Here is a 22,875-nt window from a genome sequence, read left to right as displayed (position 1 = left end):
ATTCCGTCCAAATTTTTGTTTTAACATTTGATTCATTTATTTCAAACTTTTTTAGAAGAAAAAAAAAAGGCTCAATATTTTTGGACTTTCTACCTAATAAATGCTCATTCCTTCCCACCCTCCTCCAACAAAATCACATCTGTTTCATTAAAATTATTTTCTTTTATATGTTAGGATTCACAAAAATCAAATATGAGACTAAAACAAGAAAAGATGTAGGATGGTATGGGAGGAGGAGGGAGGTGGGGGAGGGGGGCAACTTATGTTATTTTTATGGTCTAGATTTCAAAATATTAATTATCCTTGTTATTTTTCAATTTTTAATGACTAATTATTGGCTAATTATATAGACATTTGAATAGATAAGCTCAATAAAAACTGAAATAAATTTCAAACTAGTCTAAACAAACTGCATTGTAGTTCATACTAGTTCTAACATCCAGACAAACTGGGTATAAAATAAAACTAGTTTAAATTGGACCAGACTTTTTTCAAGTTTGGTTTAATCATAAATGAACCAACTGTATGGTTTGCCAAACACCCCGAGCATCCCCATTGAGCTCTCCAAAAGTGATGTTTAGCCAAATTTTGGCTAAAATTCACAAAAACCTTCATTTATCAAGCTCTCTTTTCATTCTCTATTATAATACTAGTCAAATTTGTATTCCATATTTGGAGAAACAATCTTCCTCTCTATTTCATTTTCATACATTTTTATATTCATATTCTCACTCTCTCTCGGTTTGTGGGGTGATTTGGAGAATAAAAAAAAAAGCAGAATAAAGCTAGGATAAAATTATATTTAAATAGAATAGAGTGAGATTTAGAGCGTTTATTGTGTGGTGTTTTTATAAATTTGCTAATTAAACTAAAAAATGTGAATATTTTAACCAGATTTATCCTAAAGAAACGAGAGTTCACTAGGGATGCTCTTAATTTACATTTCTATTCTTTGTTTCTATTTTTATTTTTCCTTAGTTCTTCTCTTCCTCGCTCTCTCTTTCTTTCTTTTTCCTTACTAAAAGAGAAAAAAAAAGGGAAGACGAGGAACAGCAAAGCACCTTCTCAATTTTCATTCTATGTAAGCAAGCATCAATTTGAAAGGAGTATGAAACTTCGCTTCAAAGATATAGGGTATGGTTTGAAAGAGGCAAAGACGGAGCTTGACCTTGTGCAAACCCTTTTTTTCTTTCTTTCTTTTATTTGATTAAGACTTTGTTTCGGCATAAAATTGTTTCTGTAAAATGTTTTCAGTATTTTCAGGCGTATAATGAGGGAAGAAAACTTGGTTAGCTGAAAATGTTTTTCTGTCTACTAATCTAAAACACAATGCCATGTTTGTTACAGTTTTTGTTTTATGTTCTCGGCACAAATACATTAACAAACAACTCAAAACAAAAAATAATTTTGTTTTCCGTCTTCTTTCTTTGTTGTAGGAATATTTTGACAAAACAAGTGCTTAACTTTTGAAGGGGTAAGAGCTAACTTATTATTTAAAAAATCAAATAATTTATAATTTTTTTTTTTTTTTAAAAAAAAAAGGTTATGGTGGCTGCATGGTGGCCAAAGTGTCGGGATGGGCGTGCGGCCATCCCCACCTTTTTTTTTTTTTTTTTTTTTGAATTTGTAATTTTTTAATATTTTTTTACAAGTAAGACTTTACATCTATTCGGATTTCTCAACATAAATAGGTATTCTCTATAGAAAACATTTTCTCAAATGTGGACTCCACCAAAAAACACTTCTCAAAACTATTTTCAGTTTTATATAGCATCATAACACTTTTCAAACTAAAAAAAAAAAAAAGAACAACCTCCCTTAAACATATTAACAAACATTTTCCAATGAGCTTTAGCTCAAATGGTACTTCCTTCGTTTATAGCAAGGTAAAGGGTAAGGTCATGGGTTCAAGATTTATCGGGTACACGACTTACCAATTAAAAAAAATTAACAAACATATCCAACAATTTTTTTCATAAAATGCTTTACATATTCTGCGAGCCCCCTCCTCCCAAGACCCATCTCCAGAGATTATTCCACCACCAAGCCTCCCCCGCCCCCCTTCCCTTTCCCACCCCAAAATCATTCGCAACATTCACCTCCACATCTCTACTGACATCCTCCCCCTTGCCAGTGATGTCCACAAGAACTCGTACTATTGAATTGAGAGTGCCATATACAACAAATGATCTATAACATCAAAAAATCCAAAAAAGAATAAGCCTTCACAATCTGCCAAAAGTACAATTCTTGGTCTAAAACTTCAAAATAACGTCCTACTTCAAAGTCTTCAGGAATCTGGTGCCAAATGGTTGGAATACAGGCAAGGTCTCCGACACCAAAAGAGATATCGTCGATTAGAAAAGTGGAGCCCAGCAGAGGTTGACCATCAATTCCAAAGTACGTGCATTTCAAACTGATTATCTCTATCATTGGTTCTAACTTTTCCTCCACATCCATTTGTTTTAGAGAGAGAGAGAGAGAGAGTTCTTAGGGGTCGAGTCGATCAGGGGCAAAGGGAGGGGGCTTGAGAGGAGTCAAATGCCCCCCTCACCACCCAAAAATTCTCCTTATTTCTGGTAAAATTACTCCGGATGCCCTAGTTGGCCACAGTCAGCCACTTATCAGGGGACAAATCTTTTTCAAGAGGCCCGGGATTCACGACGCCGTGATTTTCTTCCTGCCATTGTTTCGGACTTTCTGGTAATTAGGTCAAACGAAATTATGATGGTTAAAGAAGACGAAGGTTGAAGACGACGCAATCTTTTACTTTTTTCCAAAAATGCACCGTCTGAGCTTTGTTTACCAAAAACGATCGTTTAAATAATTCCAAATGCACCTTTAACTAATATTGCCAAACTCTATCGAGAAATGCTAGGGGTACTAAAGGGATGTCTTTCAAACTTTTTCTCCTTCCCCTACTTAAACAAAAAAAAAAAACACTTTTTCTCCTTCCCCCTCCCTCCCGCCGCTAGCGGTGGCGCATGCAGGCGTGTCTCGCTAGCTTCCAACGTTAGATCGCCTCTTTCTCCCTTCTTTTTCTATCTTTGTTTAGCTAGGCTTGTTTCTTCCCGTTTTGTCCTTCTATCTTCGTGCTCAGTGATGCGGTTTCTCGGAGTTTGACGATTGAGGCCAGTCATGGAGCGTAGATTTGTCGTGGAAGCTAAAGATTTCGTTTTTTTGGCGAAGTTTGGTTCTTCAAAGCTTCTTTTGGAGGAAAAAATGAAGTCTTTTTCAGGGGTGGTGGTTTTGGGCTCACTGTGTTCCGCTTGGTAGGTGGCCACGGTGAAGGAGGCGCTGAAGTCGCTGGGGGTTGAGGACTTTGTGAAGTCTTTTCGGGAGGATTCAAAGGTGCTGATTGTTCAAAAAGGTGGAAAACAGGTAGGTAGGTTTCTGAAGGTGGCCTCTTTCGCAATTGGTGGCCGGAAATGGTCTATTTGGCTCCCTGAGGCTCGAGATGGGCAGGGTTGGAGGCGAGTTGCGGGGGAACTGAGCAAGATGGTAGTGTTTCTTGAGTCAACGACTGGGTCGATAGGGGGTGTTGTGGTTTCTTCTGATGGGAAGAATATGCAACTTTCTTCCGATGGGTATCCTTTAGGGGATAGACCCGAGAAGGGTGAGGTGGTTTCGTCTTATGCGGATGTGGTGCGTGGGATGGTTGGTTCCTCTATTAAGATCTCGGCTACGTCACGGCCAATGGCGAAGATGAGCAAGTTGGATTTGCTGCCAATGTCGCTGTTCAGAGTCGAAGAGGATTCGAGAGTGGCAGTGAATTGCTTTGATCTGGAGGAGAAGAAACTGGGGTTGATGGAGAAGTCTTCGACGATCCGGAGTCATGGAGGTAGCAAGAGCAGGAAGATGAAGCTGGTAAACCCTAGATTTTGGAAGAATCTTCTCGGGCTCCTCAGGTCAGACTTGGACCAAGTTGCTTCGACTATGGCCCAGTTCATTGGGCGAAACGTTCCTTAGGTGTAAAGTGTGCTCGAGTTGGGTTTAAACCCATTTTGAAGAAGGCTTGTGGGTCAGTTTTGGCGGGGCGTGGACTCTCTTCAGCAGTTGTGGAGTCCAGTTCGGGTTCAAGTTCGGATCCGGGTATGGATTCGTATTCGGGTACATGTCCAGATATGCTTTCAAACCCGGGTTCGGATTCGGGCACCGAATCTCTTCCTTTTTGTCTTCTGGTTCCTTCTGTGGCATCATCGGAGGAAGCCAATGATTCTCTTCCGATTCCTTCCGGTTCCGATCTCATCCTGGGAAGAACCTACGTCCAAGCCTCTGATTCAGTATAAGCACAAAGGGAGGAAGCCGAAGTCGGTGGTGGGTCAAGGAGAACACAAAGTTGTGGGCTTCAGGTGGGGATTTCTCAAGTCGAGCTCGTCCTCTCTTCCTCTGGCAGATCATGGTGTCTCAGGCGGGGGTTGTGCTACTCGAGCTTGTTCTCTCAATTCTGCGGGTGGTCTCCAGCCTATCTCTCCTTTGGAATGGTCTGTGTTTTGCTCTTCGATGGGGTTCGAGACTAAGGGGCAAGAGGATAAATCTGTGGCTTTCCTCTCTACCCTTATGAGGAGCATAGGCGGATGGATAAGATTGAGGGTTGTGAGCATTAGGGGCTTAGGGGTTGGGTTGTTTTGTGGGTTGTACTTGGATCGGGTCGGTGGTGAGGCTGTTGCTTTTTGTATACTCCGTCTGTACTAGGGGTGCCTTACGCTGTTTTTAATAAATTTGCAAATAACTTACCAAAAAAAAATGTTACCAATGAATAAGCTCCACATCATCTTAGTAACTATTTCTTAATAAAAGATATAGTATCCCTAACATTTCTCAACTCTAAAAGCCGCACCGACTTTAAACCCCTTTTTTTTTTTGGAAATATGTGCCGACTTAAGAAATCGTTTTTTTTTTTAATTGCGACTTTAACTCTGATTTGCGAATTGCCAAACTCTGGGGGTGTTCGGTAACCAACACACCATTCCCCTCCTTTATTTTTACTTTTTCCAAAAACAATCAACTTCAAAACATTCCAACTTTTTTCACTTTTTATATCATATCAATAATTTTTTATTACTATTCAAATAAAAAAATCCACTACAATACAAAACCTTTTTGCTTTTCCATAAAAATTCTTTATACTTTATATCACATCAATCACTTCTTACAATTACTCAAAAAAAAAAAAAAAAATCGACGCAACAATCTTTACCAAACACACCCTCTGAAACCGTATTTTTTTTGAATTGTCAAACTCTTGAAAGCCGCACCGGCTTTAAATAATTAGCTCTGATTTGCAAATTGTGAAACCGTTATTTTTTTCTACGCCTGATTTGTGAAACTAGGTCGTAACACTAAGTGCTATTTATTTGTAAATCAAAGAATCAGAAGAATTTGTGATTTGCTATTTCGTCTTACAGTATTTTCCCCTACTACAAGCCTTTAACATTTCAAATTAATTTCTTCCTACTCTTTCTCAAAAAGTTCCATCATTAAACTTTTATGAAGCTTTTATATTTAGATAATTCTTTTTAATCAATTTTTTTTTTTCATTCATAATATATATATATATATATATATATATCGATCCCTTTAAATCAAAATCCTAGCTCTGCCACTCGAGGTGATGAGTTTGGTTACATAGTGGGATGGGCCTCATCAAGCTAGGGAAGATCAATGTGATTTTAAAAAATAGGTATATATGTGAATTTGAATTTATTTAATAGATTTAATCCTACTTGAATTTTTTTTTTTTCAGTTCTAATTCATGTCTCTATGTATATAAGGTTTTTGATAATATGTTTCTTTGTAGGAAAGGTGTTCGTACAATAATGAACCAGTGATTTTTAGTACGCACCGAACAACGAAAATTGGTGATTTTTAGTGCGCACCAAACATCAAGAATTGGTTTTAGGATTATTTCATGGCGATAGCCAAACACCGGAAAATTAGTTGTTTTGCAGAAAATGTTTAAAATGTTTCACAATCTGCCAAAAGTTCCCTTTATCCCAAGATGTCACGTCATTGTTTTGGTGGAGTCAAGATTCTTTGAGAATTATTAGTTTCTGTTTCTGTTTTTGATGTTTGTCTCTGTTTCTCTTCCTATTTTGAGGACCATGTGCCAGTTTTGGCCTTGAACATGCCGGGGGTGCTAGTACATTTGTTTGTGCTAGAGAGACACTATTGGCCACTTTCTGGTAACTTGGAACTTTCGGGACAGAGATTTCTCACACAAGCATTAGAATTTGGAAAGTGATCATGATGAGTTAAGTGAAAGTATTTATTCATGATTACTTTCAGTATAACTGCTATTGAACTCCATATAAGTAGTATTTATTTACAGCTAATCATGAAAGTATTGAAGTCCATCTAAGGTGAAAGGCAAAATAAGACTAATCAGTAATAAAATCTTGAGATTCAGATATAAATTATATATACAGCATTGCATGATCGCTTTTAAGAATCTATCAGATTGGACTCATTTGCCTGACTGGTCCTGAACTAGAAGCCTCAATAATGTGACACCTCAGAAAAAATACCATTGAACCATGGGTTTATCACTAATGCTAGCTTTCAATGTTATAATTTTATGTATTTGATGATTTTTTGGCAGTTATCTCACAGCTAATACTAACAATTGGATTAGTCAGGAAAGTTATATGTAGTTTTAATGTCAAAAAGAGAAATTTGAGAATGAAGATGGTTTAGTAATTCAATGAAATCCAGTCGCATAAAATATTGGGAGGATAGTGTTTCACACCTTGACATGCTCTCGTTGAATTCACTGAAAGCCACTGGTTATACTCATCCATCCTTATAATGAAGGAGCTAGAACTTGGAGAACCTCCTCCACCATATGCCTTCATGTTCCCAAGATGTGGACTCACTAATTTAGCCCAAAATATTTGATCATAAGAAGGTAAAACACATGGTTTAGTGGACAATGATGCAAACCTTAGCAACTTCAGAGGTATCAGTGGCACTGTCAGTACTCCTCAAGCACATTTTAAGATTATATCGTTGCATGTATACAACAGCTCCTATAGGCCTGACATCATCAATAGAGAAAGTTAATGCCAACTAATAATCAAATACCAATGACTTCATGATGCTAATACCACAATGGAAATAACATTGTACTATAGACATGAGATAGGATTTAATTAATGGTAAATGAGAAGAAACAACCATAAACACTAGTAGGGGAAGATTTTTCAATGGCTTTTTACCCAATGGATTTCGTTGCCAACACTAAATGGAAAACCAGAACTCTATCTAGTTTTCAAATTCCTGATAAATAGTTTAAATACTAGCACGAGAAAGATTCAGCTCTCTGACTCTGCCAACCACCTGTAACCTAAGGGCAGATGCAGAGAATATGATTACCCACTTCAGTTGAAACCCAGACAACTCAGACTACCCTGCCAAATAGATCTAAGCCACAGTAAATTCAAACGGTTGTAAAATTTATCCAATATTTTTTTAAAAAAATTCATGCATGATATAGAAAATAGAATTTATTGGGCATCTCCCATAGTTTCAAGTAATTCCAGGATAGAACAAATAAATCCTGAAATATTTCCATAATTCCTGAAACATTCCAAATAATTTTTTTGACAAGTAATCGACACATATCTTTAAAAGCGTAAGGCGCCCCTAAGTATACATAAAATATACAAAAGAAAACACCTAACTAGAAGAAGCAAAAAGAAGACGGGCTTTACAAAACGCAAAAGGCAATCCAAAAGGCATAAGCCACATCACAATGAAGAAGATGGTCCATAGACTCTCCAATCCTCTTACACATGCAGCATCGGTCCACCACAATGATGTGCTGCTTCTTGAGGTTTATCCACAGTAAGAATCTTACCTAGAGCCGCTGACCGAGCGTAAAAGGCCGCCTTCAAAGGAGCCTTAGTTTACCAAACACTCTTCCAAAGGAAGCAGCAACCTTCACTACGAACCAAGGAACAATAGAAGGATTTAACTTTAAACAACCCCCTTTTGGAGGGGATCCACTATAGCTTATCTTCACTTCCTCGTCTTACTCTAGATGAATACAACACCCTGGAAAATGAGGAAAATGCATCCACCTCCTAATCATGAGCCGCTCTAGCAAACCTCACATTCTACTGAATGGAACCACCATAAAACTCCAAATGAGCCGCAATGGAGGCATCCTTTGGGCAGACAATCCCAAATAAATCTGGAAAGGCTTCCTTAAAGGCCACATCCCACACCACTGATCATGCCAGAATCTCTAACCTTGGAACTATCTCCGACCTCAAATCTGGTGTGACGCAAAAGTTTCCCCCAACCCTTCATAACATTCTTCCATAACCCCGGCCAAATGCTCCAGAAGGCTCAAGAGAACACCACCCGCCCCATGAACTGCCAAACTTAGAGTCCACCGCCACTCTCCACCAAGCCTCTCTCTCATGCACACAGTGCCAAAGTCGCCTAAGAGAGCATGATTAAACACCAGCAAGTTTAGAATTCTCAACCCTCCCTCAGAGAGTTGTGAACAAACTTTGGATCAGCTAACCAGGTGATATTTGAACTCTTCACCTAACTCACCCCATACGAAATCACGTTGGAGCTTCTCAATACGGTTTGCAACACTAGCCGAGAGCGGAAAGAGGGACATGAAATACATAGGCAAGTTGACAAGGTGCTCTTGATAAGGGTAACCCTACAACCCTTGGACAAGTACATTATTTTCCAACTAGCCAACTGACACTCAATCTTCTCAATAACGCCATCCCAAATATGCTTGGACTTATAGGAGGGCCCAAACGGTAGGCCGAGATACTTCATCGGCAAAGAGGAAACCCTAAAACCTAGAATACCAGCTAGTCTTTCCACATGCTCAACATTTCCTATAGGAACCAGTTCTGACCTAACCAAGTTAATGTTCAAGCTCGAAGCAACTTCAAAGCAAAGGAATAAGCAACGCATATGACAAAGATAAATTGGATTAGCATCACAGAAAATCAAAGTATCATCAGTAAACAGAAGTTGAGAAAAAACAAACCTACCAACGTTTCCCACAGAGAAACTAGACAATAGCCCCCCACTCACAGCAGTAGAAATCATTCTATCCAATGCCTCCATCACAAGGACAAACAACAAGGGGGACAAGGGGTCTCTTTGTCGCCCATCACCAAAATCGAGAAACACATCGAAGAAATACAATGAGCTATCCAAGAACATCATTTGCCCCTAAAACCACACATCCTCAACATATACAACAAAAGTCCCAATTAACATGATCATAAGCTTTCTCTATATCCATTTTGTATATAACACCTGGCTCACCAGATCCTAATCTAATATCAAGGCATTCATTGGCGATAAGAATAGGATTTAGGATTTCCATACCTCTTATGAAAGCATTATGCGACAACACCAACTTTAGCCTGTTTGCTAGAATCTTAGCAATAATTTTGCAAATGCTGCACACAAGACTAATAGGTAAAAAGTTCTTGAGGTCAACAACCCCTGGAATCTTCAAAATGAGAACGATAAACAAAGCATTACGGCTCCTCTCAAACTTACCTCTAGTATGGAAGTCACGAAAAACCTTCATGATATCCACTTTTAAAACATCACAGCAAGCTTGAAAGAATGCCATAGCGAAATCTCAGGGCCTGGCGCCTTGTCACCATTCACGGCTTTCCCTACCTTCCTCGCCTCCTCTTACTCAAAATCTCTCCCCAACCAACTAGCCTCAGCCTCCTCAATGGAATCAAAGGAAAGGCCATCCACCAACGGCCTACAAGTAACCTATTCGGTGTATAACTTTTGTTAAAACTGGACAATGTTCTTGTTGACCTCCGCTCGATTGGTAGAAATTGTACCACCAATCAGTAGGGAGACAATGGAGTTCTTCCTTCTGTTGGAGTTAGCCATTATGTAAAAGAATTTAGTACACTTATCACCCTCCCCTAACCACAATGCCCCAGATTTCTGCCTCCAATTCACCTCCTCCATGGTAGATCTTTCTAACTTGCTAACAACTTCTTCAATTTCTCCTCAATGCCTTAGGCCCTATCTTTTTCAAGGACATAAAAAACATGTAACTCTTCTAGAAGGATCTTCTTCCTCCTTTCTACATTGCCAACACTTCCTCGTTCCATCTCTTCAAATCAATTTTCAAAGCTTGAGCTTGCTAGCTAAGACAAACTTGGCGAGCCTTAAAAATGATAAGAATCTCACCATTATTTCACCTTGTCCACAAAACCTTCAGCCACATGTTTTTGAATTTGAAAGACCTACTCCCCCTTAGAGTGTCACCACAATCTAGAAGAATTGGGAAATAATCCGAGCAAAGCCTAGAGCCTCCTCTAGGATACACCAGGAAACTGGGCTTCTCACGCCGAAGAGACAATGAATCTATCAATTCTGGACCAAGAGGGAAGGTCTAGATTATTCGACCAAGTAAAAGTATAGCCAACAAGAGGTAGGTCCATCAAGCCCTAGTAAAAAATGAAGTCAAGGAACTCCATCATAGCAAGGCATAAACGAGCCTCTCCTGACCTTTCATTGGGAAACGAGTAACATTAAAATCGCCCCCAACACACCAAGGCAAGTTCCACCAACTAAGCAAACCAGCCAACTCATCCCAAACAAGCCTTCTATCGCCATCAGAATTAAGGCTATAGACACCTACAAAAGCCTAGGTGAAATGATCTTCAATGTTTTTGAAGGTGACAACCAAGGTGAATTCCCCCACACACTCATCTATCTTCTCAATGTTAAGAGTCTCACATTGCCAATGTATACCTAGGTTGTGGGCTTTATAAACCTTGAGCAAACCTTTTCCCTTAAGATGCCTTTTGTGAAAGAGTAAGGCTCAATAGACTTTATCACTCAACACCTTTTTGTCCCACATAATCAAAATACCGCTTGAAGCCCCTCTAGAATCCAAGCAACACCAATCCACGCGATGACACCCCCACAAGCTTCGCACAACATTACGAGACATGACTTCAAGCTCAGTTTCTTGAAAACAAACAATATCCACCTTCCATTCCCTAAGCAGGTTCCTCACCCTCAGGCATTTCTCCCCCTCATTTAACCTCCTACCTAGACAAGGCAAACTTTCAAGCCAATAGCCAAACCCATCCGCCCTCACCACAAAGATAAGCCCAGGGGAAACCGCTTCAACCACGACACCAATAGAAGGGTGAGAGAGGACCAGAGCCCCCTGGACGGGGCTGCACTGATATCTCTGACAAGTTCTAGGAGTGAACCAGAATTGTCGTTGTTGTAACACCCTAATCCAATATTGGGAAGAAGAGTTGCCCACACAGTGTGTGTGATTTATAGAAAGAAACCAATGGGTGCTAAGTCCCACATTGGTTACTTACTAGGTGAAATTGAGCCTTATAACGGCGATTTATGGGGGTGAACTAGAACATTCCAAATAAATATGAACTCTAAGAATATATTTCTCACGCAAATCTTTTCTACTTCACATATGTTTCTATATCTACTTTATATATACGCCTTCTTGTGCACACTTTAGAGGGATTTTCTTTAGGGGGGGGGGGGTATTGGCGAGAGTTTAAGTTTCATCTACTGAAGCGGTCGAAAATATGTACAACAATCATTTAAGAGGGTTTGGGGGTGAAAAATCTTATTCAGTTTAATCGAGCCCTTTTGGGGGTAAGTAGTTGTGGCGGTATGCTACAGAGAGGGAGGCTCTATGGTGATCAGTGGTGGACACTAAATATGATAGTTTGGAGGAGAGGTTGGTGTTTTAAGGGGGTTTCAGGCAGTGTGGAAAAGTATAAGGAGGAAGTGGGAAGGTTTTTCTAAATTTGTGAGGTTTGAGGTGGGAGGTGGATCTACAATGCAATTTGGCATGATTTATGGTGTGGGGAACAACCTTTGAAATTCTCCTTTCTGGAATTATTCACTGTTGCTTGTTGTAAAGATATGTAGGTGACGAATCATATGCAATTCCGAAATAGAAACATTCACTGGAATATATCCTTTACAAGACCCGTGAATGATTGGGAGGTGGAAGTAGTCTCTGGTTTCTTTGAGTTATTGTATTCCCAAAGAGTAAGGCAAGAAGGTGAGAATAAAATGTGTTGGATTCCTTCTAAAGTCAACAATCCATGAGTTGTAAGGTCAACATTTCTTCTAAAATGTGTCCAAAGAACAAAATGGATCTTGGAGGTTCTACAGTCAACAATCCATGAGTTGTTCTTGATTCAAGCCGTGTTCTCAAATTTAACACCTTTTTTTTCTTTTTTGCTTGGTAAAATTACTCAAGCCGAAAGGGACACAAACCCTTTATCTAATAACCCACCACCCCATGTTTTAGGGGGATGTGAGTTGTCATTTGGCCCAAAGGCCACAAGCCCTCAACTTTTAAGACCCTTGTTCATCAAAACAACTCCAAAATTTTGGTGGATGAAAATAATTGACTAACTATGATTCATACTGCTTGAATGACTTTGTAACGTCTGATTGAAAGACTATGGAAATGGAAAGAAAAATAACCCTAAAAGAAACAAACTACCAAACCAGAAAGGAAATACGTAGTAAGCACTAGAGAACTGGATTTTTTTTTTTTTTTGCCCTTTTTGACAATCTTTTCTAGTTAAGGGTTTCTCTTGTATACTTCTTGTGTACTTAGATTATGCCTTTTGCACTTTGTAATGAATTGCGATTACCTATCAAAAAGAAATCTTTTAAAAAATTCATAATTCTTTTTTTTTTTTTTTTTTTGGATAAGTTCAAAGTTCATAATTCATAGGAAAATAATCTTTTCGCAACAAACTAAAAATCAAGCTGGTTGGATGGTGCTAGCCCCTTAGCCATGTAATTGTCGTCATGAACAAACACTCATCAATTAGTTGTCAGTGGAACACAGAGCCATAGCAACCTAGAATATAACATTGGGTCCAATGTCGATTCAAAAACTAATTTATTGTTAACCCCAAGGGGTAGTTCAATCGGCTAGAAACCAGGCCTCATGAAGCGGAAATAACAAGTTCAAATCTCCTCTCCCTTTGGGACCAATTACTCTTATATATGTGTATATATATATATATTTTAAAAAACAATACACTAATTTAATGTTTCAACAGCCAGAATGGGTAGGCAACCACATGCAACGGCGGACAATTATTTTAAAATGAGAGATACAACTTTACAAGAATACATAAACCATGTTACACCTTTGCTTAGACAAAATACCTTAGACCAGCTGCAGCACTTTTTACACTAAGTTGCTTGGCAATTTCATCACTCAACTCGGAATTTCCATCCACTCTAGCTCCCTAAGACCACAATGAAGGGAATAAAAATTTGCTTAAAAAACTATGGGTAAAAGTTCCACATTCTAAGCATTTTATATTGAATCATAACGAAGCCATCAAATAGTCCCACGTTAGGCAGAGTAATATTGATGGGAAAGAAGATTCTTTTCACTGTGTTTGGAAGCAGGTTCCTCTTTGTGTTTTGTGGGGCTTGTGGCGGGAGAGAAATTCTAGGCTTTTTGAGGATGTGGAGGTTCAGGCTGGGGCTCTTTGTAGAATTATGCTTAATATGTTGTTTTTTTGGGTGTCGGCGAATGGCATGGGTAGTATGTCGTACGCTGATTTTTTACTTTCTTGTTCGTTTCGGTCCTCTAATTAGGGGCTCCTTTGTATACTCTCTGTGTACTAGGGTTGCGCCCCTCTGCGCTCTTTAATGAATTCTTACTTATCAAAAAAAAAAATATTGATGGGAAAGTGGTCTCAAAAAGCCCATATAAAAAAAGAATCCATCCAAATTAGATAATGAGTTGACCAAATAAAAGTAGGAACGGTATTATAGGATGAAAATCTAACGAAGGCATCAAATATATGCATGCATGTAAAATGTAGAGACTTATCGTTACCAGACACTCCCCATAAAATCCCCTGCCCAATCGAACTTTGAAAACATTATCCAGCAATTGTTTCGCAGCATTCTGGCGAGAGGAAATATATGAATTTCCCTTAGCAATTAAATCCACAGAACTTAAGTCCAGTAACTGCAACAGAGATGATCCAAACCAGGTTAAAGAAGCTTAATCTACTAAACAAAAACAAGATATGAAATAATAGAAATGTAGGGCCAAAACGGGAACAGAGTCCAATTTCAAAACACATTAAACCCTGTGCTAATGAAATAGGCTAAATTAATACGCTACTCGAAGTCCAAATTTAGAAAGAAAAAAAAAAATCACTTTAAACTGCAAACATTTTTAAAACTTAAAACCAATGTGTTTTAGCTGGTGTCTCATGAAACTCACAACAATTGATCTAGCTTCTTCTCCGCATAACCTAACATCTATACAAATACTGAATCAAAAAAATAGGAATGGCTATAACTGCAATAACGTTTCTAGAGATGATGCATCAAGACAGAATACAATTTGAATTTGATGTTTATTTACCGATTTATCAGATAAATGATCATTTAAAGCAGAAGAAACCCTCACAAGTAAGAGAAAAAGCTGGCATGATCTCAATCAGTCCCAGAAAATTGAAAATGTAAAACCATAAACCTCTGAACTTGTCTTTTCATGGGATTGTGATTTTATAATGGAAATTGTAAAGCATTTGATACTAAATGTTTTAAATTTTTATTACATGGGAGCACAGAATTTTCTACTTGCCTAATATAGCTACTGCACTTAATTGAACTGAAATGTACACCCACTGAAAGGCAATTTATATACACAGAGACACACAACACAGATATATATATACACAGCTTTCTCTGGATTCAAGCAGAAGCCTACATTAGCATTTAACAGGCAGCTAATAGAAAATACAAATGGTAAAATTAACCAAAAACAATGAGAGTCAAAAATAATATGGAACTATATATGTTTAACGGAAAAAGAAAAAGAAAAAAGGGAATTGGAATTTAAACTGCCAACCTGTTCATACACGTATGGGTTAGTGATACAGTTCAACTTTGAGCGCCATTCACTAAGTCCAATGTTAAATGCTCTGATCTCTGCTAAGCTCCATCGTCGAAGATCTACATCCTCAATATACCTAAGAATTGTTTCAACACGATCTCGGTCTTTTGGGTCCAACAAACTTGCAACCACCCTCTTGTTTCAAAAAGTTTTTTTTTAAAATATAAAAATAAATAAATATATTCATGCTTCAGTTATCTGAATGTAACGTGCTAGAAAATAAAGCATGAAGGATAATAGTTTAATTTCTACTTACATCAGGACATCCGATATCTGCAAGCTTATCAGAAAAGTATTCATATACAGCACTAGAACTACTCTTCTCAATATCGATATGAAATGTGAGGTTATCAGGATGATCTTCAGCGGAAGGAATCTGTGCAAGTACTGATTTTCGGTGATCAAAGCCTATTACCCTAATTGAATCAACAAATACTAAACAAGTTATACCTTGCATTGAAAACCCACTTCAGAAAAAATAAAACACAATAATTAGCACGTTAAGATGGATAGTTGAAAATAAATTGACGATCAGACATATCAAATTTAGCTTACTCGCATGACGAACGCCGTGCAAGTTTCATGGCAAATCCTTTTGGACCAAGAAAGTCAATCAGATAGCACTTCTCAAGCCCTTCAACGTATAAATCTTCAACCCTACAATAGCAAAATATAATTCCTTGAAGAACATGAAATACCTAAAGAACGGTAACAAATTTATGTATTTTCTAAACTCTCGGTTTCAAAATTCAAAATTTGATCTCAACTAAGCTCAATGCTCCGACTGAGCTTTTCTCACACTTTCTCGACAGCCAAACAGAGCCCACCATTAAGCACAAAGACTAAACCAAGAAATTAAAACACGAGGAATATGTTCATGGCGATTGTACCTGAGAGGCTCAACGGAAGAGAAAGGTAGAATGAGGCAAGGAAGATTGAGGCGAGAGTGGAAGAGGTGGGCGAAGAGAGCCGCGAAGGCTCCAGAGAAGGACGGGTAGTTGTAGAGCACTAAGTTGGGGACTTTGTCTTCCGAAGCTTTGACGAGGGCCTCCAACGCAGCGTTTGATCGGAAGGTCCGAGCTCCGGCTCTCAATGCTGAGAGAGAGCTCCATTTTCGTAGCAGCGAGAGAGCCATCGATGTTCGATAGGTCTGGCACGGAAGGGGTGAGTGTTCCGGGCAGGGAACGACAGGTGTCGGTCCATTTGTCCCGGCCAGTTCGACGCAAATGGCCAAATATACGATAGGAAAAACGGGTTCGAATTATGCTCCGTTTGTTTCGACGTAAAATGGTTTCCGTCGTAAAATATTTTCGATGAAATCAATTTCAAAAGAAATTATTTTCTCGAAAATATTTTTCGGCGTTTGGTTCGCACGAAAAAAATTACGAAAAGTGAAAATGCAACTATCGCCGGAATCCGGCAACGACCGGTCGCCGTCGCCGGAATCCGGCGAACATGTTTGGCCGGATCCGGCCAAAATTACCGGATTCCGGCAGGAAACCACCGGGCCCGGTCAGATCCGGCCGGATCTCGGCAGGATCAGTGGCCGGATCCGACTAGATCCGACCGAATCAGTGTCCGGATCCGGTCATATCCGGCCGGATTCCGGCCATTTGGCCAGATCCGTCCGGGTCTGTGTCCGGATCCGGTCATATCCGGCCGGATTCCGGCCATTTTGGCCAGATCCGGCCGGGTCTGTGTCCGGATCCGGTCATATCCGGCCGGATCCCGGCCATTTTGGCCAGATCCGGCCGGATCAGTGGCCGGATCCGGTCAGATCAGGCGGGATTCCGGCCAGATTCCGCCGGCATTCGGCGCAGTTGCCGGATGTCGCCGGATTCCGGCGGCCGGCCGGATTCCGGCGGCCGGCAGTATTCCGGTGGTCGAATTCCGACGCCGGCATTATTCTAGTGACTTGATGATGCCGGATTCCGGTGCTGCCTATTTTCGAACGACCGACTATTGTCGGATTCGGACAGTCAAATATTAAACGTGCGTATAAGGACGAAGAATATAATTTTGGAAAACGATTTACGGTTTTAGAAACTGTAAATCGTTTTCCAAAAATTAAAGAAGGTTTTACGGTCAAACCGAAAATGATTTTCGTTGACCGTTATTTTCGCCCCTACCAAACACCGTAAAATACCGAAATCATTTTCTGGAAATCATTTTACGCCGAAACAAACGGAGCATTAATTTAATTTATCCTTCAACCCGTTTAAGCCAAATTAAATCCGACATGATTAGTTAACATTGGCATTTTTTATCTGGTATTAACAAGTTTCAGTAAATTTTTGTTAATCTTAGATATTTTACCAATCTTAGACACTTTATATTTTGTATTTTTTTTTTTTTTTTACCGGTGTCTACATATTAATTTATTGATATATCAATTATATATGGCATATATTTTATGAAGTATAATAGTTATACATTTTGTGATACACATATTGTATTAAAATTTCTCTTTTGAATTGTGTTTAACATACTCTTATATATTATAATAAAAATAAAATTATTCTATGATTATATTTTATTTATTTTAATTTCTTCCAGCCAATTTTTGACTCGGCCGCTGCATTTTGTATCCCAGGCGGTAGATTTGTTGTTTCGATGGGAATTCTTGGACGTGCTGTTTCGTTGCCCGTTTAAACTGCTGGGTACACGAGAGAAAGCTGATCGATGGGCTTGGTTTTACTGTGAGGTATAAGACATTGATTTCATGAGAGTTGGGATATGATACTCATTCCTTAAGAGATAGATTTGACTTCGTTTGGATTGATTTAGAGAAATAAAACACGTAGCGCCAGCCAATGTGACGTGAATTTGAAAAATGAGACTAGATGTGATAAATTGGTGTGTAAAGATAATCATTATTCTTTTTCTTTTGCACTTTTAATTTTAATTTGGGCAGTTCAATTTAACAACAAATGATTAAAAAACGGGGGGACTCTTGGGTGACCACCCGAAACCGATAATTACGGGCGGCCGAATCATACCCTTTTGCCACAAAGGTACATCGACCTCTACAAACGACTTATCAAAGGTGGGCGAACTATCTTTTATGGGGTAGTTCCGCACTCAATGACCCCCTTTTTTTTTTCTTTTTTTTTCTTTTTTTTTCATTTATCGTCCCTTTAATTAGAAGAAAAAAAAATGTATTGTAACCGATGCAATTCCTATGTATATGCTTATACATGCCACCAGCATCTTATATTTTCTGCATGATAAGTGTGGCCGGAACTTGAGACAATGACAATTGGCACACATGGGTTTCAACTTATTATTCAGTTGAGTTCAGAGTTTCTCCCTCCGCCCCTGTGAACAGGTAGAAATGATTATTAATTTATGTCCCAAAAACTTAGTGCACCAATGCAAACTCCCCTTAGAGGATGAACAATAGCATAACATGCAAGTTGTAGCAAGTTGTAACGTTAGAAATTGGGTGTAAAATTCAACTTCCTATAGTGAACAGAAGATCAAAAATGGAGTAAATATCTAGCAAGTTGTAGAAGCTCTGCTCCAATAGAGTTCAGTGCAGGACCAATTAGTTGTGATGTTAATGCAATATATTGAAGCACAACTTTCAGATATGGAGCAGGAATCCACGTCAGCTCCTCAAGCCAACCTATCTCCGGAAAAGCCTCCAAGAAACAGGGTAACAACTCTGCAGAAGACAGAAAACTAACGTATGAAACAACCTGACTTCGAGGGATTTTCACAGCTTGAATGACATGCTCATTTCAAGGGAAACTCACATCAATCGCAGGAAACATGGGCTTCAGTATTTCATTGCTCAAGGACTCTCTCATGTTGTACAGTAGCTAATTAGGTAGTTTACTTATGGTAAATACTAGATAAGACAATAGCTGCTGTTGTAGTTTTGGGTTGTCTTCAACCTCTGTAAATCCTTTATATAAATGATGATCTAAGCTCAATGCTTAGTAAGGCTTGGGAGATAATTAAGCCTACTAGTGGAGGACAAAACCTGCCGACTCGACCCGACAAATCTAGGGACAGATACCCGTTGCCTATGGGGTGGGGGTCGGCAGAGGATTCTGACTTTCAACACATTTCGGATCGAGTGTTGGTTTTCTAATCCTGACCCGACCTAACATGTATAGGGTGTTATCAACATACAAATTAAAGGTATTACTTGAGTGCAATCCACATATTCCTCTCAAGTGGTAAAAAATGTACAGATTTTCTCCATGACAAGATAAGTCTAAAAGTTAAAATCTTACCAGATTGCATTTTAATGTCATTTAGAGTTCCAGTTACATAAGCCGATTATACTTTCAGAATTAGGATGAAGCAGAGTTTTGGTATGTTTACCTATGTTGGTACAGTTTCCGGTATGGTGTGAATCTGCACGTTCCTTTGATGTTCTTCACGCTTCTCAATAACTCTGCAAAACAACAAAACCTAGGGACCCTTCCGGGGGTCCCACTCCGATGCCTAAATTAGCTTCTGTGAGAAAATAATGTTTTGTGCATAAAAATTGAGTCTTAGTTTATACCTGGGGTATGGGCCTATTTATAGGCATAGAGGTGGAGTCAAACCTGGATTAGGACTCCTGCTCCTTGTTGATCTAGAACTGCTGTCCGAGTTCTAATTGGACTTCAATCCTTTACTAGACTTCTAATTGGATATCTTCTTAGACTTCCAATCTGATATCTTCTTAGACTTCTGATCTGATATCTTCTTAGACTTCTGATCTGATATCTGTTTGGACTTTATTAGACTTTTGAATCTCCTCCTTGGATCGGGTTGAGTGGGATTTATCCCCAACAGTTACCCCCCAATTCCCTTATCCAAAGCTTGCTTGAATAATGGGAATTCCATGTCTAAGGAAACCCGATCTTTGTCTCCTTCTGAAAACCTGCTAACCTGCAAAACCTGAGGGTTAAATCTTACCCCCCATTACCTTCTTGTTTTTCCTTAGGGTTTTCTCCCTGTCTCTTGAAAAATCTGCAAAACCCGAGGGGTTAAATCCGACCCCCCGAGAAGTTTCTTCTTGCTCTCGGCTAGGACTGATCCGAGAGGCTCCTTCTTTCTCTTGGCTAGGACTGATCCGAGAAGTTTCTTCATGCTCTCGGCTAGGACTGATCCGAGAGGCTCCTTCTCGGCTAGGACTGATCCGAGAAGTTTTTTTCTTGCTCTCGGCTAGGACTGATCCGAGAGGCTCCTTCTCGGCTAGGACTGATCCGAGAAGTTTCTTCATGCTCTCGGCTAGGACTGATCCGAGAGGCTCCTTCTCGGCTAGGACTGATCCGAGAAGTTTTTTTTTTGCTCTCGGCTAGGACTGATCCGAGAGGCTCCTTCTCGGCTAGGACCGATCCGAGAAGTTTCTTCATGCTCTCGGCTAGGACTGATCCGAGAGGCTCCTTCTCGGCTAGGACTGATCCGAGAAGTTTTTTTTTTGCTCTCGGCTAGGACTGATCCGAGAGGCTCCTTCTCGGCTAGGACTGATCCAAGAAGTTTCTTCATGCTCTCGGCTAGGACTGATCCGAGAGGCTCCTTCTCGGCTAGGACTGATCCGAGAAGTTTTTTTTTCTTGCTCTCGGCTAGGACTGATCCGAGAGGCTCCTTCTCGGCTAGGACTGATCCGAGAAGTTTCTTCATGCTCTCGGCTAGGACTGATCCGAGAGGCTCCTTCTCGGCTAGGACTGATCCGAGAAGTTTTTTTTTCTTGCTCTCGGCTAGGACTGATCCGAGAGGCTCCTTCTCGGCTAGGACTGATCCGAGAAGTTTTTTTTCTGCAAAAGAAACAACATCAACGGGTTCCTGGTCCCTAGACCGGGAACACTCCGATGCTTAAATCAGCTTTATTCATTTATTCTGAAAATACTTATTCCCAAAATCTGGGGAATTTTCTGTCTAGTCTGAATTAAAAATAAAAGTCTAGTTCTTTGCAAATATAAATGCTAAAAAATAAAAGCAAGCCTGAAATTCCCGAGAATCCTTTTTATGGGATCACGGGCAGATACCGCTGTTGCCTCGGCTCTCTATGCCTAGGGCTTCTGCTTCCTCGGTCCTCTCTTCTTTCTATGTCATCTCGGGGAGCATTCTCTTGATGCCTTTCGTCTAGCTGAGGACGGTCTCGGGGATAGTAATCCCTTGGCTGTTGATCTCGGGGCTGATAGTCTTGATGATTCCGAGGCCTGTTATTTCCTGGATGGTTCCGTCGCTCTCCCAAGAACCGAACTAGCTTGCCATTCTTTATGAATTCTTCTATTAACAACCTTAGGGTTACGCACCCCTCGGTGTAATGACCTGCTTGTTTATGGAAATCACAATACTTCCCTGCATTCCTATAAGGAGGATTACCTGGTATCTTTTGCGGTTCCCGAAACGCCGGATCTCTCTTGATCTCCATGAGGACTTCTGATATCTCGGCATTGAGAGGTGTAAAGTTGTAATCTTTGAACTTCTTTACCTGCCTCTGCTCTTCCCAATCAGCTTTCTTGAATTCTTTCCTTTTCTTTTCTGGGGCTGTCTCTCGGGGTAGTCTAGAACTGGCCATAGACTTCAGCGTCTCTTCCTGATTGATGAATTCTTCTACCTTATCCATGAGGCCCTGCAAGGTACTCGGTTGCTTCCGGATCAACTTCTTCATCAAAGGCTCCTCGGGTGAAATTCCCTGATAAATGGCAGCAAAGATCATATCCTCGGTCGGATCTTCGACCGCAGCCTTCTCTCGGTTGAACCGAGCCATAAACTCTTTAAGACTCTCATTGCCATGCTGGTGCAATGATAGCAAATATCCCGAAGGCTTCTTCCTTGTCCGGAAAGCCAAGAACTCCGTTAGGAATATCTTGGACAATTCCTTGAACTGATCAACGGAATTCGGGGGCAGCTTCCTGAACCAGTCTCGGGCATTCCCCGCAAGAGTAAGAGGGAAGGCCCGACATGCTACTTCATCGGGTGTCCCGTGAAGGTCTAGATGAGCTTTGAAATTCTCTAGGTGATCCAAGGGATCTCTGTCTCCTGCATAACTTAGAATTTGGGGTACCTTAAACTTATCGGGAAGCTGATAGTCTGCCACCCGTCTGGTGAAGGGTGAGTCTGTACCCATTAGGAGCTTGTCCACCATTACAGATCTGCCTTTGTCCTTTCTTTCCATCTCCATGTACGTGCACCTTCTCTCCAGCTCGGCAATAATTCTGCTCAGATCTCCTTGGCGGTCATCCTCCCTCCGAGGATTAATGTTGCTATTGTGATCTTCTTCCTCACGCTCATCCCTGTTCATCTCGGGATTGGGCTGTCTCGTCCTCATTCGTAACAATTCTGCATTTAAGTCTTCAATCTGGGCTTCCAACGCTGCTATGCGATCTTGATCTCCACCCCCCGGGGGAGGGTTCGGTGGAGGCTGCAAATTATTCTGAATAGCCGGTTCCTGTGGGGCCACGGGCTGTCGATTGGTCTGGCTTCCGGAACGTGTGTTCATCACCATGCTGGATCTTCTTTTTCTTTTATGAGGAACGAATAATCGGTTCCCACAGACGGCGCCAAACTGTTGGTACAGTTTCCGGTATGGTGTGAATCTGCACGTTCCTTTGATGTTCTTCACGCTTCTCAATAACTCTGCAAAACAACAAAACCTAGGGACCCTTCCGGGGGTCCCACTCCGATGCCTAAATTAGCTTCTGTGAGAAAATAATGTTTTGTGCATAAAAATTGAGTCTTAGTTTATACCTGGGGTATGGGCCTATTTATAGGCATAGAGGTGGAGTCAAACCTGGATTAGGACTCCTGCTCCTTGTTGATCTAGAACTGCTGTCCGAGTTCTAATTGGACTTCAATCCTTTACTAGACTTCTAATTGGATATCTTCTTAGACTTCCAATCTAATATCTTCTTAGACTTCTGATCTGATATCTTCTTAGACTTCTGATCTGATATCTGTTTGGA

The 22,875-nt window shown here is 40.1% G+C and overlaps 1 protein-coding gene across 3 annotated transcripts in view; it reads right to left on the bottom strand.

The window, feature by feature from the left end:
• Positions 1–16,109, bottom strand: part of LOC133881376 (uncharacterized) — a 55,218-nt gene extending 39,109 nt beyond the window's left edge. For all 3 annotated transcript variants that reach the window (XM_062320290.1, XM_062320289.1, XM_062320291.1), the window contains exons 1-8: positions 15,853–16,109; positions 15,518–15,619; positions 15,219–15,378; positions 14,918–15,097; positions 13,889–14,023; positions 13,204–13,286; positions 6,943–7,036; positions 6,749–6,848 (exon numbers count right to left, since the gene is read on the bottom strand). In XM_062320290.1, the coding sequence (XP_062176274.1) occupies positions 6,749–6,848; positions 6,943–7,036; positions 13,204–13,286; positions 13,889–14,023; positions 14,918–15,097; positions 15,219–15,378; positions 15,518–15,619; positions 15,853–16,097 (1,099 nt within the window). In that variant the 5' untranslated portion in view covers positions 16,098–16,109. The remainder of the gene's footprint in view (positions 1–6,748; positions 6,849–6,942; positions 7,037–13,203; positions 13,287–13,888; positions 14,024–14,917; positions 15,098–15,218; positions 15,379–15,517; positions 15,620–15,852) is intronic.
• Between the last annotated feature and the right edge of the window lie 6,766 nt (positions 16,110–22,875).

Source organism: Alnus glutinosa, chromosome 11 (genome assembly GCF_958979055.1).
Source record: "Alnus glutinosa chromosome 11, dhAlnGlut1.1, whole genome shotgun sequence".
In the NCBI taxonomy this organism is placed as follows: Eukaryota; Viridiplantae; Streptophyta; class Magnoliopsida; order Fagales; family Betulaceae; genus Alnus; species Alnus glutinosa.
This window is presented reverse-complemented; position numbering and strand designations above follow the sequence as displayed.